Source organism: Ailuropoda melanoleuca, chromosome 1 (genome assembly GCF_002007445.2).
Source record: "Ailuropoda melanoleuca isolate Jingjing chromosome 1, ASM200744v2, whole genome shotgun sequence".
In the NCBI taxonomy this organism is placed as follows: Eukaryota; Metazoa; Chordata; class Mammalia; order Carnivora; family Ursidae; genus Ailuropoda; species Ailuropoda melanoleuca.
In genome coordinates, this window is record NC_048218.1 from 67721345 (window position 1) to 67737399 (window position 16055).

The 16055-nt window shown below is 43.5% G+C and overlaps 1 protein-coding gene across 1 annotated transcript in view; it reads left to right on the plus strand.

The window, feature by feature from the left end:
- Positions 1 to 16055, plus strand: part of RUBCN (rubicon autophagy regulator) — a 54209-nt gene that overhangs the window by 22730 nt on the left and 15424 nt on the right. The window contains exons 2-10 of the mRNA XM_034670918.1: positions 2434 to 2555; positions 3988 to 4147; positions 4784 to 4890; positions 5886 to 6042; positions 6682 to 7215; positions 10659 to 10754; positions 11458 to 11573; positions 12300 to 12510; positions 13028 to 13129. Coding sequence (XP_034526809.1) covers positions 2434 to 2555; positions 3988 to 4147; positions 4784 to 4890; positions 5886 to 6042; positions 6682 to 7215; positions 10659 to 10754; positions 11458 to 11573; positions 12300 to 12510; positions 13028 to 13129 — 1605 coding nt within the window. The remainder of the gene's footprint in view (positions 1 to 2433; positions 2556 to 3987; positions 4148 to 4783; positions 4891 to 5885; positions 6043 to 6681; positions 7216 to 10658; positions 10755 to 11457; positions 11574 to 12299; positions 12511 to 13027; positions 13130 to 16055) is intronic.

Genomic DNA, 16055 nt, shown 5'->3' on the forward strand with positions numbered 1-16055 from the left:
AAAAAAAAAAAAAGACAAGACTGTCATTGCTCCATTGTATTGCCTTTGCTCCTTTGTCAAAGATTAGTTGATTTTATTTAGTGTGTCTGTTTTTGAGCTCTCTGTTCCGTTTCTGATCTGTTTGTATATTTTTTCCCCAATACTACACTGCCTTGATAATTGTGCCTTTATAGTAAGTCTTCAAGTCAGATACTGTCAGTCTTTTTTGAAGAAAAACTTTGCTCTTGTCTTTCAATATTGTTTTAGCTATTCTGGGTTTTTTGCTTCTCCATATAAACTTTAGAATGAGTTTGTTGATATCCAAAAAATAACTTGCCAGTTTTCCTTATATAGGTCTTGTACATATTTTGTTAGATTTATATCTAAGTATTTCATTTTCAGGAGTGCTAGAGTAAATGGTAATATGTTTTTATTTCCAAATTCCACTTGCTCATTCCTAATATATATGGAAAGTAGTTGGTTTTTTATATTAACCTTGCATCCTATGACCTTGCTATAATCACTTACTAGTTCCAGGAACGTTTTTTGTTAATTTTTCAGAATTTTCTACTTAGATGATCATGTCTTCTGTGAACAAAAACAGTTTTATTTCTTCCTTCCCAATCTGTATACCTTTTATTTCCTTTTTTTTCTTATTGCATTAGCTAGGACTTCCAGTAAGATGTTAAAAAGTAGTGGGAAGAGGAAACATCTTTGCTTTGTTCCTGATCTTAGTGGGAAAGCTTTGAGCTTCTCACCATTATGTATGATGATAGCTGTAGGTTTTTGTAGATGTTCTTTATCAATTTGAGGAAGTTCCCCTCTATTCCTAGTTTACTGAGAGTTTTTATTATGAATGGGTGTTGGGTTTTCTCAGATGCCTTTTCTGCATCTATTGATATGATCATGTGGTTTTTTTACTTGGCTGTTGATGTGATGAATTCCATCACATTCCATTGATGTGATATGATGTGTTGATTTTGGAATGTTGAGCCAGCCTTGCATGCTTGGTGTAAATCCTACTTGGTCATGGTGTATAATTCTTTCTATACAATGTTGGATTTGATTTGCTAATATTTCGGGGGGATTTTTGCATCTATGTTCATGAGGGATATTGGTCCATAGTTTTCTTGTGATGTTTTTTTCTGGTTTTGGTGTTAGGATAATGCTGGCCTTATAGAATGATTTGGGGAAGTATTTTCCTCTGCTTCTGTCCTCTTAAAGGCATTAAAGGGAATTGGTATAATTAAATGGTTAGTAGAATTCATCAGTGAACCCATCTAGGCCTGGTGCTTTGGGTTATGGAAAGTTATTAATTGTTGATTCCATTTTTCTTAGGAGATACAGGCCTACTCAGATTATCTCTTTCTTTTTGGTGAGATTTGGCAAATCGTGTTTTTCAAGAAATTGATCCATTTCACCTAGGTTGTCACACTAGTGAGCATAGAGTTGTTTATAGTATTCCTCTGTAATGTCCATGATATCTATAGTGATGTCCCCAATTTTATTTCTGAGTTAGCCTAGAATTTTGCCTAAAGAAAGGAAACCAAGTTTAGATCCTATTCACATAGATGTAACTAACCAGGAGACATGCTGGAGTTGATATTTCACTGCTGCCCACCCCTGGCCACTCACTGTTCACTAAGCCACAGAACAGAGATCAGAAACACTGACACACAACTGCCAAGATATTAAAGGTCTTCATGACTCCAGTTGGCAAAAGAGCCTGTACAGCTGACACTTCTAATTCTCACTCCTACCTTACCAGTCTAGGTGAGAAACCCACTGACATTTGAGATGCTTTTTGGGCCACGTATTAAGTTCCGATTTAAGGACTCTTTCTAGGCTGTTTATTTTGTTCTGTTGGTTAGTCTGTCTCTTAATGCTTGTGCTAGGTCTGTACTTCAAAATTATTTAGATTTCAGTTTTAACCTGTGCCTATAATCTCAGAAAGGATTCTCAAAAAATAAGAATTAGATTTTCCTAGTGTAAACATTTGCCTTCTCCAGTTCAGGCCTTCTCTAGTGTGAGACATTTTATCTAGAACTGATCATTTCTTTGACTGTAAATACAGCCCTTTCCTGACCTGGTAGCATGGGAAAAGCAGGTCTTCCCTTAATTGATTTTGCAGTAAGAACTAAAGACATGTATCTCTGATTTTTAACAAATAACTTAAACTCTTCACCAGTTTTAAGATTTACCTTCTAGGGCTGAATGGTGGAGAGATGAGGCAGCAATCAGATTATTTTCATTGTGTAACCTTCTATGTCATATGCATGCATTACCTTCTCAAAAGAACAATTAAAACAATTTTTAACAATTATCCTTAAAAAGGGTGAATATGTGTATATATCCTTTTGAATGCTGCTGAGAACCTTTTTGAGGCAGGGAAAGTTAGGCTTTTTTTCCCTCCTCTCTTTGAATGTCAACACCAGAACTAGATTTGGTCTGAAGTGGTAGTGATTTCTTCACCTTATGTGTTCCTACAGCAGGTATGTTGCCGCCAGACCGATTACTGGCAGTTTGTGAAGGACATCCGCTGGCTCAGTCCCCACTCAGCCCTTCATGTGGAGAAGGTAAGAAGTGAAAAGTAACGACAAGGCTTTGTTGTTTGATGTTCTGTGTGAAGAGTGTCCTAGGCTAGAAGGATGGTGTGTGTCAAGTTTCCTATTAACTGAGGAAATTATTCCTGTAGGACTAATTTGGAAGGGAAGATTATTTGCTTTAAAAAATAAACCTTGTTAAACCATCGCTCCACATCGGAATCCGGGGATGTACGGTATGGTGACTAACATAATATAATAAAAAATAATTTAAAAAAAACCCAAAAAACCCATCGCTCCAGGGCACTTTCTCTCCCCTGGGGAGGGGGGTGAAAAAGTTTTCAAAAGATCAGCATATTAGAACCAGAATGAAGCTGTTCAAAATCCTAGGAAAATGTCAAGAGGTTCCCTGAAGTGGCTGGAGAAGTAGGACTGAGATGCTTAGCTCAATATAGTACCTCTGATTTCTATTCAGGGAAACAGCTCGTGGGGTTTAGTGACTTGGCCAAAGTTACACAGCTAGTTCCAGATCAATCACTGCCAAATGTATGTATCTGTTTAACTCTTCATTATTGAAGGGTTCAAATGTATACAGAATTAAAGAGAGTAGTGTAACGAACCCTGAAATATCTATCACCTGTCTTCAGAACTTGTCAATACCTGGCCAGTTTTGTTTCATGTATATCCCAACCACTGCCAGGTTCATTGCAGTCATGATGTCAGGAGAAGTTATTTGTTTTTGAATGATCACGGAACCAACTCACAAGATGTCAGGCTGGCCTTTTTTTGTGAGAAAAGTCCAGAGCCCAATGGTTTTCTTACATAGACTTTTGTCCTTCTCATGTAATTTCTCTTACCACCACTCCCCTTCACCTCCAGCTAGCTTCCTTTTCTAAAATCTGTCGCTGCGGTCGTTTCTTTTTGGAAACTGCCTATGAGACCTTGCTTTTAGAAACAGACAAGTAGAAGGGGCTTCCAAATAGAGGATGCTGTGACCAGAGCCAAAACGAGATGCTCAGATGGCTTCTCTTTGGTGGAGAATCTTAGGTGGCATCTTCCCAGATCCTTTCCCCCAGGTTTTTGTTGCATTATTTTCTGGAGGCCTACTGAAATGGTGGGCTCTGTGAGAGAAGCCAAGAGGTCAAGTTTATTCTTCCTCTCAGTATCTCCGGCTAGATGTCTCTTTGGAGCTAGAACATAGACAGGTGAAGCAGCTTTGTCCTCTCCTAGAGCTGCATATCAGGTCTTAGCTGCTTCGTTCCTCTCCAGTGGTCTCATCCAGCAGTGGGGCCACTCATCCCTTCCTCCCCTCTCCTCCTTCAGTAACCTCTCAGTGCTACCTGGAGGAAAAATGCCTCTGATCACCTCCTCTCCTCTGTCTCCATTTAGTTCTCAGGTCCTTAGGCCTCAGTCTTGCTGTCTTTACCAGGATGCATGTTTTGACCCATGCCTCTTTGCCTCCCAGTTCATCAGCCTGCACGAGAATGACCAGAGCAGCGCCGATGGCGTGAGCGAGCGTGCCGTCGCCGAGCTGTGGCTGCAGCATAGCTTGCAGTGCCACTGTCTCTCCGCCCAGCTCCGGCCTCTGCTTGGGGACAGGCAGTACATCAGAAAATTCTACACAGGTACGCGGAGGTCCCTTAGCCAGGACTGTTGCACATACTTCTTCATCTCTTCCACTTTACTCTTCATTTATAGACTGATTCTCACCCTGGGCCCCTTACTTTCACTCAGTGCCATAGAGATTCCAATCCGAAGCACACGTCCAGCCTTCTCCTTTATGTGTAAAACATAGTCCAATTTGATGTGAAGGTCTTCCCCTACTCCCATAGGTACAGACCGATAAGAATAACCACCATTTACTGAGAGTTTCCTATGTGCCAGTCACTGTGACACACTGTTTATACATATACTCTTCCCAACAGCCCTGAGAGCTGGGTATTAATACGCCTGTTTTCCAATCAGGGAAGCAGAACCCAAGGAGGTTACGTGACTTGGCCAAAATCACCTACAGCCAGGATTCAAATCTGGGACTCTGTGATTTTGAACCTCTTGTCGTGGCCTCTCTATTATACTGCGCATTACTTAGCCTCTCTTATACTTGTATGTCCCTGATTCCTCTTCTCTCTGCAGTGGCATGAGTCTCTTTAAGTCATTTTCACCTTTTGTCTCTTTCCTTCCCTGAGCCTCTCCCAGGCTGTACAGGGACGATAAGAGCTCCCTGTTGGGCTCCATCGCAGCAGTAGCATTTCTCTCCCCAGATACTGCTTTCCTGCTAAGCAACGCCCACGTCACGGCCATGCTGCAATGCCTGGAAGCCGTGGAACAGAACAACCCCCGCCTCCTGGCTCAAATTGATGCATCTATGGTAAGGGGGCAAGGAATGATCTGTGTCTGTGCTGGGCCCCTGGACCTCACCATCATATAATCCTCTGTAGCAAACTGTGTCTTTGCTGAACTAAAAGGCTTTCATTAAAAAAAAAAAAAAAGAAAGAAAGAATACTTGGAAAAGTATCTGTTGAAGTAAAAAGTCTAAGCTTAAGGTTTGCTTAAGGAGGGAGGTGTCTATTTTTTAAACCCCTTTTTGAAATCCGTACTCTGAGTAAGTACTTCCTTAAGGGCAGGCCTGACAAGCTGGGGGGGAAGAGGATGATTTTGAATCAGGAGTAGGATTTACAGTATCATACCTAGTGTGACACAGGGTCATTTTCGTCCTTGAAGTATAAAGAAAATTCTGTTGCTTGATATTGCTTATTGTTAACCCTCCAATTCACTCACCCCATCACTAATGCCAGTGCCGCAGCAAGAATGGAATCACAGTCCCGACTCCTTTTCAGTAAGGATCCCCTATCTTTCTTGGTTTTTCAATTTTGTTTCTTAGTTACCACCCATTAAATACTTTCTATGTGCCTGGCTTGGTGCTAGGCACAATACATGCATCATCTCATTTAATTCTCACAACTCTATAAGGTAGACATTAATTTCATTTTATAAAGGAACCAGCTGAGGGACAGAGTAGAGGAGTCACTTGCTCCAAGTTTGTAAGTGGTAGGGCCCGGATATGAACACTGATCTACCTGATTTCTGACTCTGTATGCGTAGTCTTAAGAATTTTGTTGTACCACCTCTGTGAACAAGCACTCCTGGTGTCCCACGTAGGAGTCCAGTTTCAGAAGCTCTGGTATATGACAGGACTTCAAGCTTCCAAAATTGTATGCTCTAATAGAGCAGTAGAGTTGTGTGCTGTATCGAGGCTCTGGCTGCAGTTCTAAGCCTGCTGCCAAAGGGCAGCTTCTACGCATTTCTACAGGGCCGAATGTTCCCGAGGGCCGTCCTCAACTCTGACACGTGTTTCTTTTGTAGTTTGCCAGAAAGCATGAGAGCCCGCTGCTGGTAACCAAGAGCCAGAGCCTGACAGCTCTGCCTGGTTCCACATACACCCCTTCAACCAGCTATGCTCAGCATTCCTACTTTGGGTCCTTCTCTAGCCTCCACCATTCCGTACCCAACCACGGCTCAGGTATGGGGGCAGGAAGGGGTAGTCATGACATGTATGCCCAGCCCTGGAAAGAAGGGGACTTTGTGGGTGCACACAAGAGGGTATAGATAGAGCCGTGGGTTGGTGCATTTTGTCAAATTTCATGTCTTAATGATATCTTAAAAAGTTGTATAGTAATTAGCCTAAGATAATTCAGCAGAATTGTGAAAGTAATAGAGGAAAGAGAGATGGTTTTAGATTCCCTTGGATTTCTAATCCACATTGCCAAGAAGGTATTTCAATAATAATAGTTAACACTTCTCGAGGGCCTGCTGTGTGCCAGGCTCTGTTATAATCAATTTATACATATTACTTCATTTGATCCTCAAAACAGTCCTATGCAGTAGGTGTTGTTATTATTGCTTTTTTACCGATGAGAAATCTATACTAATAAGCAATGAAGCCACTGTGTCAAGAGCCTTCACTATCACCTTACCTTACCTGGCTTACCTGCTTCTAAGCAATTTTTGCTTACTTCACATGGCGTACCTTTTCTGAGATGATACCAATGTGTCCTGGGCACCCAGTAATGATAAGGAGTTTGGTCTTTAGTTGTAGAGAAGCCCTTCATATGTACCAAAAATTTCTAGCTCACCTTTTTCTCCTCTTTTTATATCCTAGAAAGAAGATCGACTTCCTTTTCACTCTCTGGCCCTGCCCGAAAACCTCAAGAAAGCAGAGAGCACGTCTCACCAGAGCAGGATCAAGCCTTCCAAGCCCCCCTGGTTTCAGTCCCTGCATTAGCCAGGGATCCCCCCTCAACCCCAAATGAGATGAGCTCTAGCACTCTGACCAGCCCCCTAGAAGCATCCTGGGTCAGCAGCCAGAATGATTCCCCGAGTGATGCCAGTGAGGGGCCCGAGTACTTGGCCATTGGCAACCTGGATCCCCGAGGCCGGACTGCCAGCTGTCAGAGTCACAGCAGCAATGCTGAGAGCAGCAGCTCCAACTTGTTCTCCTCCAGCAGCTCGCAGAAGCCAGATTCTGCTGCTTCTTCCCTAGGCGAGCAGGAAGGAGGTGGGCAGAGCCAGCTGTCCAGCGTCCTTCGCAGGTCCAGCTTCTCGGAGGGGCAGACGTTCACTGCCACCAGTGGAACAAAGAAGAGCCACACTCGCTCCCATTCGGATACCAACATTGCCTCCAGAGGAGCCCCAGGTAATGATAGTCACCAGCCCCTACTTAGTAAGTTATGTTTCTGATGACGTGATAGGGTGTCCTGCTTATAATGAAAGAGGAAAGTTTATGGTGTTATATGAATACCCAGGAAATCTCTCTGAGAATATTTATGTTTGCCAAATAGTAAATGTTTTCCTGGATTCTTCCACCAGTTCCTTAGCATCAGAGGATAGTAGGACTTGTCATAGTTCGAGTTATTAATGTATCTCTCAGACAGAGGGGAAATACTAACGAGCTTTGAAAATAATCCCATGAAATTCCTCCCCTTTCTGTGATTCCTGAGAAGTGAGGTCAGGTATAATACAAGTATGAGAGAGGCAAAGTGATATTGGGGTTTCCTCATTAAAACTAGGATATATGAATGTGGGATGATGTGACCCAAGAAACCAGTGTGGGGTGGCTGACTGCTGTGTCACTAATTCAGATTGGAAGGCAGCCTGATAAGGAGGCCCTGGCCACCAAGACCTTCCTCACACAAACCCCAGCTGCTAGCAGAGGGCACTCTTGGCATGGAAGAGGTGGGGCTCATTGCTTTTGCCATCTCCCTGCCATCTTCTGTCATGGGGTGCTAGTGTCTGGCAGGCTTTGGTTGGGTTTCGTTTGTAGGAGAACCTCCATAACAGCAAGTATAACACGTATCTCTGTGCTCAAAGCCAGTTCTGGGTAGGAAAGCCCCAGAAATAAAATATAAAACAATTAAAAAAAAAAAGAGGAAGATTTCCTTTAGCAACTGGGCTGCCATTGATTTCTCATTGTAATTTCTAGAAAGGTGAGAGCTGAGGCCCTCGTCTGAGACTTCTGAGTGACAAATTTTCTATTTTCTATTCAAGATGTGGTTTGCCTTATTGGAACTCTCTCAGGAAAAAAAAAATGTCCAAATCAAAGCCTGTCTTCCCACAAGCTTTCTTAGATGTGAAGAGTACTTGGGTTAGCTCCTTGCTTCACATCTCCTGCCGCAGGCCTGCTGTCTACTGTAGTCCAGGCCACTGGTCTTTGAGCATGGAAAACTTCCCTGCCCCCATTCTTGAATCCACATGGATTCCAGAAACCACGGTAACCTGCGTTGGAAAGGGGAGACAGAGAAAACCTCAGCAAAAGGGTCTGAGGGAGAGGGAGTGGTGTGTAGCTTCTCGTGTGAGTCAGCTACCTCGGTTCAGTAGCTGAGTACTTCAGCACTAGGGTTCCCTCTTGGGAGTTAAGTCCCCACCTCTGCTAGATAAAAGAACACTCTTCCTCACTCTATTCTCATTTCCTCTGTTTGGACTCTCCTCTGCACCTGTCTGTCTACGTACAGGAGGCCCCAGGAATATCACCATTATAGTTGAAGACCCCATTGCAGGTTTGGGAGCCAGTCCTTTCTGTCTGCCTCCTCCTCCTCCTCCTCCTCTGTGACCATCTTGCTAAGTTCAGCACCTCCTTTTCCATTCTGGTGTCAAATCAAGTCTGGCTAGGCTGGCTAATCCTGCTGTGATTCTTGGACCTGCGTCTAAAATGGCACCGATATTTTGCATCCTATGTTTTCTGCCCGTGACTTCCAGGTGCCTCCTTTAGTCTCCCAAAAGCTTCTGGGAGGCATAGTCAAGATTTGTCAATTCTGCTTTGCCCCAAGGTGAAACTGAAGCCTACTATTTGTCTAAGGCATCATGATGAATCAGTGGCAGATTTTTTTTTTTTAATAACTGAGTACTTACTGTGGATCACTTTATTTTCCTTGAATTAACACCAGAATGTATTTTTTCCCCTTTCTGTGGTCTTGGATGTGGATGCATGTTTTCTGCCTCTCCCAGAGTCCCATTTCCTTTTTCTTTGGCCTATCTTCCTTCCTCTCTAAGTCCCATCCCACCCCCATTCCAGTCATTGCACAGGCTTTTTCTAGTGACTGAAGTCAGTTTCTTTGGTTTTCGTGGTGGTGTTCAAATTAAATATTGTGTTCAATTCTGGGTTCATGGAGATAGTAGTAGTAGAATGTGTCTGCACGATAGAGTGGTGAGGAAAGACTGACAGCTGTGGTCTCCGGCGGAGGTCACTGAGTATGTTAACTCGGAAAGAAAAGGTTAAAGAGGAGGAAGTCGACAGGACCACTGTTTGGAAGAGCATTGTTATTCTTAAGGAGATGAAAAATCGTAAGAAGACTCAAGTGAGTGTGAGGAAATCTAAGAATTAGAGCTGTTCGTTTGAATGAACAGCATCAGGAGGTAGTTGGCTCAGGAAGCAAAGGCCGGATGGCCTTTACGTGTTGTACAGGAATAGGGCGCTGGTGTTGGAGTTTGGGTTGTGCACTAAATTTGACTGGGGACCTCAAAGGTCCCCTCCAAGTCATAGTTTCTTACCAAGGCATCATGGTGACTGTTGGTTTATCTGTAGTTCAGTAGTGAGGAGGAGAGCCCACTGCCAGGACCAGCAGAAATCTTGGAGACCCAAGGAAAACACAGTTATCTCTTACCGCATAGTAACATTTTTTTAATGAGAGGAGCAGCTGACGAGCTGCCGCCATCTGTGGGGGATATGGGTTGGATGCAGCGCGACCATTCACTCTCCAGGGCACCCTGCTCATTCCCAGGCACCCACCTGCTCTTCTGCCTGCTCTTCCATGGGTAGCACTGGGAATTTCCTTTGGAGAATATCAGTTTCTCATTTCCTGCGAGCCCTGCCTGATGCCATTTCTCTACTCCTAACTCTCATTGTTCCTCGAAAACTTCTACCCAGCCACTTCCTACTTTGTCAGGCTTCTCTTGACACCTCTCCCTTCCTTCTCCAGGAAGGCTGGGCATGAAGCCCTGTGGCCAAGCCCTTTGGATAGAGGGCCATCGTCCTTGGCTTCTCGAGCATGGTCTTTTTGTTTCTTTTAAGGAAGTTGCTGGATTTTATTTTGTTTTTCAGCTAACTCAGAAGCACGTTAAATATGTAGGTATGACAAATTTCAGATTCATTTCAGGTTCAAGAGAGGCTGTGTCCTAGTCTTCCTAGTGTAACGATTCCGAGATTGTTTAAAAGCCCAGTGTCAATGTATCAGAAAAGTTTCAGTGTACCCATGTTTGTTTTACCATGTGAGGACTGTTTTCTACATTAGTTCTTGTCAAGAGGTTGACAATTGGCCAATATTCCTAGAACATTTGGTAAGAAGATGGAAGAAGAGAGAAGTAAATTCATGAGTCAATTTTGATTTGATTCTTTTTCACCTTTGTGTTGCTGCATTCTGGATCATGTTTTCGCTTTTCCTCTTAGAATATACCGACTCCCCATTTCCTTTCCTCCATGTGTTCCTGCATTCTTGGACTGTTCCCTATTGGTGTGCCACCTCTCTTCTGTTTGGGAGGGCATTGGGAATGGGAGCAGTTAAATGTGGAAACTCCGAAGTTGGGAATGTATGTGTTGCTCACCTCGTATGTGTGTTTTTACTCCCTGGTGGTCACTGACACTAGAATCCTGCAATGATAAGTCGAAGTTGAGAGGCCCCTTGCCCTACTCTGGCCCAAGCAGTGAAGTCAGCACACCCAGCTCTCTGTACATGGAGTATGGTGAGTACTAGGAAGGCCAGGGCTGCAGCTGTGTCTTTCCTCTGCTCTCCCCTTGTGCCTGCTAAGCTCTGAACTGTCTGGCTCACGTTGGCTCCGTGGAGGGTACACACTGTACAGTCTCACCCTTCCTTTCATCATTTACAGCCCCCATGATAGAAATCACACGGCCCCGCCATTTCTCTTGGTCCTTTCTGACTTAGGGGTCCCACCCTGTCTTATGCTGTGGGTGTTATCACCATGGATGTCCGTCGCTCCAGATGGAATGGCTCTCTGAGTGGGTGAGAGGGACCTTGAAAAGAAGCCTTTGAGTGTCGAGGCTGAATTACCAGAAGATAAGCTCCACATGGAAATCATCCACAGGAGGAAGCTATTTGTTCCCTTGTCTGATTCTCAGCACAGGTTTTTTGTTTCCTTTTTTGTAGGGTAGAAGGGCAAGTATGTCATCTTTGAATTTTGATGGCGAAAAGATTGTCTCTGGCTCTCTTCATTTATTCTGTTCTTTAACCAAGAGGCTTAGTGCTTGGGGATTCTGAGATTCAGAGAAATTCCTTTAGAAGGTAGACATCTTCTTTCCAGCCTGTTACCTGGGAAAACTTGGGAGCGTCTCTAGCGGTAAAATCATCAGACTTCTCAAGAAGCTTGTCTGTTACGGATTTGCTTTTCAAGTCAGAGCTTTTCACATCCACATTCTGTTTTCCCACAGAGGGTGGTCAGTACCTGTGCTCAGGGGAGGGCATGTTCCGAAGACCATCGGAAGGACAGTCCCTCATCAGCTACCTGTCTGAGCAAGACTTTGGAAGCTGTGCAGACCTGGAAAAGGTGAGGAATCTAAGGGGCTACTGAAGAGCTCATGAGTTGGGACATCTGGCCTGAGGGGCTGTGGGGCCATTTGTTCTAAAGAAGTTTTGGGTACACAGCAGGAACATGAGCAAAGACCACAGGTAAGAGGAAGTTCAGAGTTAAGATAAGCTCAACAAGTTCAATCTCTAGAAAACTTTTCAGGGAATATCTGCTCCTCACTGAGTCCAAAATATTACTGATTTTGTGTTAGAACCCACTTTGGGCACAGAAGTATTGAATTTTAGCCACGTGGTTATTGTTTCCCTGACCCTGGAACCCCAGGTAAAAGTTATTTCCAGAATCAACTTCTGTATTTTGTTCTAAGGCTCAGATATATAATAAATAATGTCCCTGCCGCATTTTAGGGCTTATAAAGCACTTTATCCTGAGCGCTTACATTTGCCTTAATGTTTTGTCTACAGGGGTATGGCTTTAGGAAAGACCCTGATATGAAATTCTGGACTTCTTCTCTATCATAATTTTATGTAGGAAGTGGGGCAGGAAGGCCAGGCATGAGAGCAAAGAGGATGTATAACAGTTTTTTTGGCCATCAGCTTTTCTTATAACAGAAGTGTTCGTTTCCCCTGAGTGTTTGGATTGAAAGCAGTGCACATGTTAGAAGCCCAACTTTCCAGCATTACAGTCAGTGAGGGGTTCAACACATCTAGCCCCTCACTAATCACTTTTAGGGCCCTCCTCCCCCAGGAGAATGCCCACTTCAGCATCTCAGAGTCCTTGATTGCTGCCATTGAGCTCATGAAGTGCAACATGATGAGCCAGTGCCTAGAAGAGGAGGAGGAAGAGGAGGAAGACAGCGATAGGGAGATCCAGGAACTGAAGCAGAAGATCCGCCTTCGTCGCCAGCAGATCCGCACCAAGAACCTGCGCCCCGTGTACCAGGAGACGGAGCACGGAAGTGAGTGGGGCCGCGAGCACCTCAGTTCCGCTTCTGCAGGGCTTCGGGATGACACCTGGTGCCTTGTGCGCTTCCTTTTCGGTCCCACTTTGAGATAGTATAGCCACGCCGGAGGTTCCTCTGCTGTCAGAAAGATTTTGTATGGTGACCTAATTTTTTTCCTACCAGACCTAGAGTCCTAGAGTTCATCCATTTCCTACCTCAGAAACATCTTCCAAAAAATCGGTTTCTGATAGGAGAACTAAAGCTGCTGGTCCCAGAGTCACTTCCCAGATAGTAGTACCTTCTGTTTATGTGAAATTTTCAAAATTTCATGAGTAAAATGGGGGAACAACCGGCAAGAAGAGCTAGTTTCCATTTCCCCCAGCATCGCTCCCAGCCAAGGTTCTGTTTACTTTGCTGTTGAAGTCATACCAGGTCCCTTTCATTGTGAACCTAGGAGTAGGTGACCTCTTACTGTCCTGCTTATTACCTTTCTGTCTTTCTTTCTTTCTTTCCTTCTTTTTTTTAACAGCAGGCTTTCAGGTCACTTCTAGCAGCTCCCAGTTTAGTTCACGTGATTCAACACAGTTCTCTGACTCTGGCTCTGCTGACGAGGTTGATGAATTTGAAATCCAAGGTAAGCAGCGACACTATTTCAAGCCACTTTCATTGCCTGCTTCTTTCAATTTGAAGTCATAGACTGAGAAGCTTTCCTTAAGTTTAGAGAATCTTTAATATGGTCCATTTTGGAACATTGTTAATAATTGTAAGAGATGGCCTCTCTTGCTAAAAACAAAACCCTTTTAGTGAAATTTAAGCAGAGGAGAACATTGAAAGGAAGTGCTTCGGAGTGGTCTGGCTGCTGAAGTCACCTTGATGGGTCTCAATTGCACCTTTCTCTTGGATTTTCATTCTAATTCCTCCTGCTCACAGCCTAGGGCTGGCCCATACCTGCTTGAAATTAGAATCCTATTCTCTTGTGTTCCATAACACAGTCGAAATTGTTTCAAAGTGTTTAAAAGGAGCTTTGTTATAATCCTAAGAGAAAAGGACACGAGGACTCATTGGGGGGAAAAAAGCAAAACAGGAAAAAAAATGAAGTTGACAAAGTAGAGCTTTATTCTGTTCAATCAGTGCTGACTTGCTTAGCTGAATCACAGACCTTTGTTGTCGTAGTTGTTGTTATAGTTGTAAGCATATGCACAGAGAAGGGGAGGGGCTTTAATCTGGGAAGGCAGTTGTGTTAAATCAGGTTAACCCATGATTAATGGATTAATCCATCCCTGCAAATCATAGATCTCTTTAAGTTCCCATCAATGCAACAAACAAACTGAAAAACAGTTAAGAGACATCAGCTTTCCCCCATGAGTTATTTTCTTATAGAGGTGAATTGTATCTGTAATTTTTCATTGTAAGATGATGATGAATAGATCTTTTTTTATAGATCTGTTTATATCAATCTAGAGAAGTGATGTATTTCATCTTTCACCTGCACAGACTTCTAGTAGTAATGGAAACCTGATGGTAGCTGGATTTCTTCCCCATTCAGAAATACAATTTTTACACATATTTTTCCAGGTCTCTAGGAAGTCTTCTTTCTTTGTTCTCTTTAATATATCTGATTTCTATTCATGACAATAGCAGCCACTTAAAACTCCATTTTTTTTGGTTTGTTTATATGTGGTTTTCCAACAACATTTCTCCAATTCTCTGACACCAACTGAGTATCTTGACAATTCAGTTCTGGCATTAACTCCTTGAGTTAGTATAGACCGTATAGGTTAGGGGCTCAATCCCACAGGATATTCCCAGTGCAGATGTCAACCACAAATGGCATCGCCAGGTTACCTGCTCTTCTCCCCAGCCAACTACAAATTCAGGGGTTTCCCATGACCCCCCCCCCAACTTTTGCTAGAATGACTTACAGAACTCAGGAAAACACTATACTTAAGATAACTGTTTATTGTAAAAGATACAAATGAAGAGACACATGAAGAGGTACTTAGGGCAAGGTCCCAAATTTTCCTGAGCACAGGAACCTCTGTGTCCATGCAGTCAGGTTGGGCTACACTGCACACAGTCTGTTCACCAACCAGGTAGCTCACCCAAAACTCACCATTGTAAGTGTTTTTATCAAGATTTCATTTCATAGGTAAGCATGAGTGCTTAAATCATTGGCCATTGGTGATTGAACTCAATCTGCGGTCCCTCTCCCTTTTGGGGAGATTGGGGGAGGGGCTGAAAATTCTAATCCTCTCATCTGGTGGTTGGTTTTTCTTCTGGCAACCAGCCACATCCTGAAGTTATCTGGATATACTCCCCCAAGTGTCACTTCTTTAGCATAAAATCAGATATAACAGAAAGGGACTCGTTATGAATAACAGACATTCCTGTCACTCTGGAAATTGCAAAGGTTTTAGGAGCTTTCTGCCAGAAACTAGGCGAGACCAACTATATGTTGTTGATTATACCACAATATGTGATTGACTTGATATCCACATGAGAAGGAAATAAAAGGGTTCCGCCCTAGCTCTCTGATTAACAGAATCTCATGAGGGCAATATTAAGGTAAATTCAGAACACTGCTTCATTGGATGTGGAGCCGTCCACTCGACTACTAAGTGTTCCTCACAGCAAAGCAAGGAGCCAGGGGAAGCTGTTCGGTCTGGAAGGAGCCACATTTGAAAGAGCCTGCCTGGCGGGGGCATGAAATGCGTTCCTCTGGAAACTGTTGTTGCATCTGTGGCCCCAGAGGAGCTGTTTAGTCAACTAACTCTAGTCAGCTCAGGATGGAAATCCTTAAAGGAAAAAACCTTAGGGGAGGGTTTCTCAACCTCTAGGCCAGATAATTCTTTGTTGTAACAGACTGTCCAGTGCGTTGTAGAATGTTTAGCTTCATCCCTGGCCTCTACCCAAATATCCACAAGAGTGCAAAATCTCCCCTGGTTGAGAAGCACTACCTTAGAGGTCTTTAAGGCCAGGCTGGTTTGGGGAAGCAGTAGTAACTATGTCCCAAGACCTACTGAGTTCCTACCTGTGGATGTAAAGTCTTAAAAGCAGTGCATCTTTTGGAGTGAAGTCAAGTTCTGACCCCAGAAACGTATGGTATAGAACTGTCATTCTCATCGGTTTGCCTCCTGTCTGAATACTAAAGGGCCCCCTTTTATAATCATTATCACAGATGGTAGCGAAGGATCTAACCTGACTCACATGTCAGAGAACGGACTCTCAGTGTCAATGGCCTCCATGTTTTCAGGTAGCCTGTGTTGGAAGTGTGGGTGTGCTCATACATGCATGTGTGTGAATGTTGGCATCAGCTTTTGTACATTCTTTATCTTGTGACACCTGTCTGTAAGGTTGAGAGAACTAGTTAGGAAAAACCAGGCTTGAGCCAGCAAAGAACATTTCAGATACTCATTTTCTTCTTCATATGACCCCCAATAGTCCTCCTTGCTGAGATTGTCCTTGTTGATCCTTCCCTCCAGTGATATTTCTAGACTGAGTGGTCATTGTGACTGATGGAGGTAGTAGACAGTTTAGAAAGCAATGGTCAGGTGAAGAGA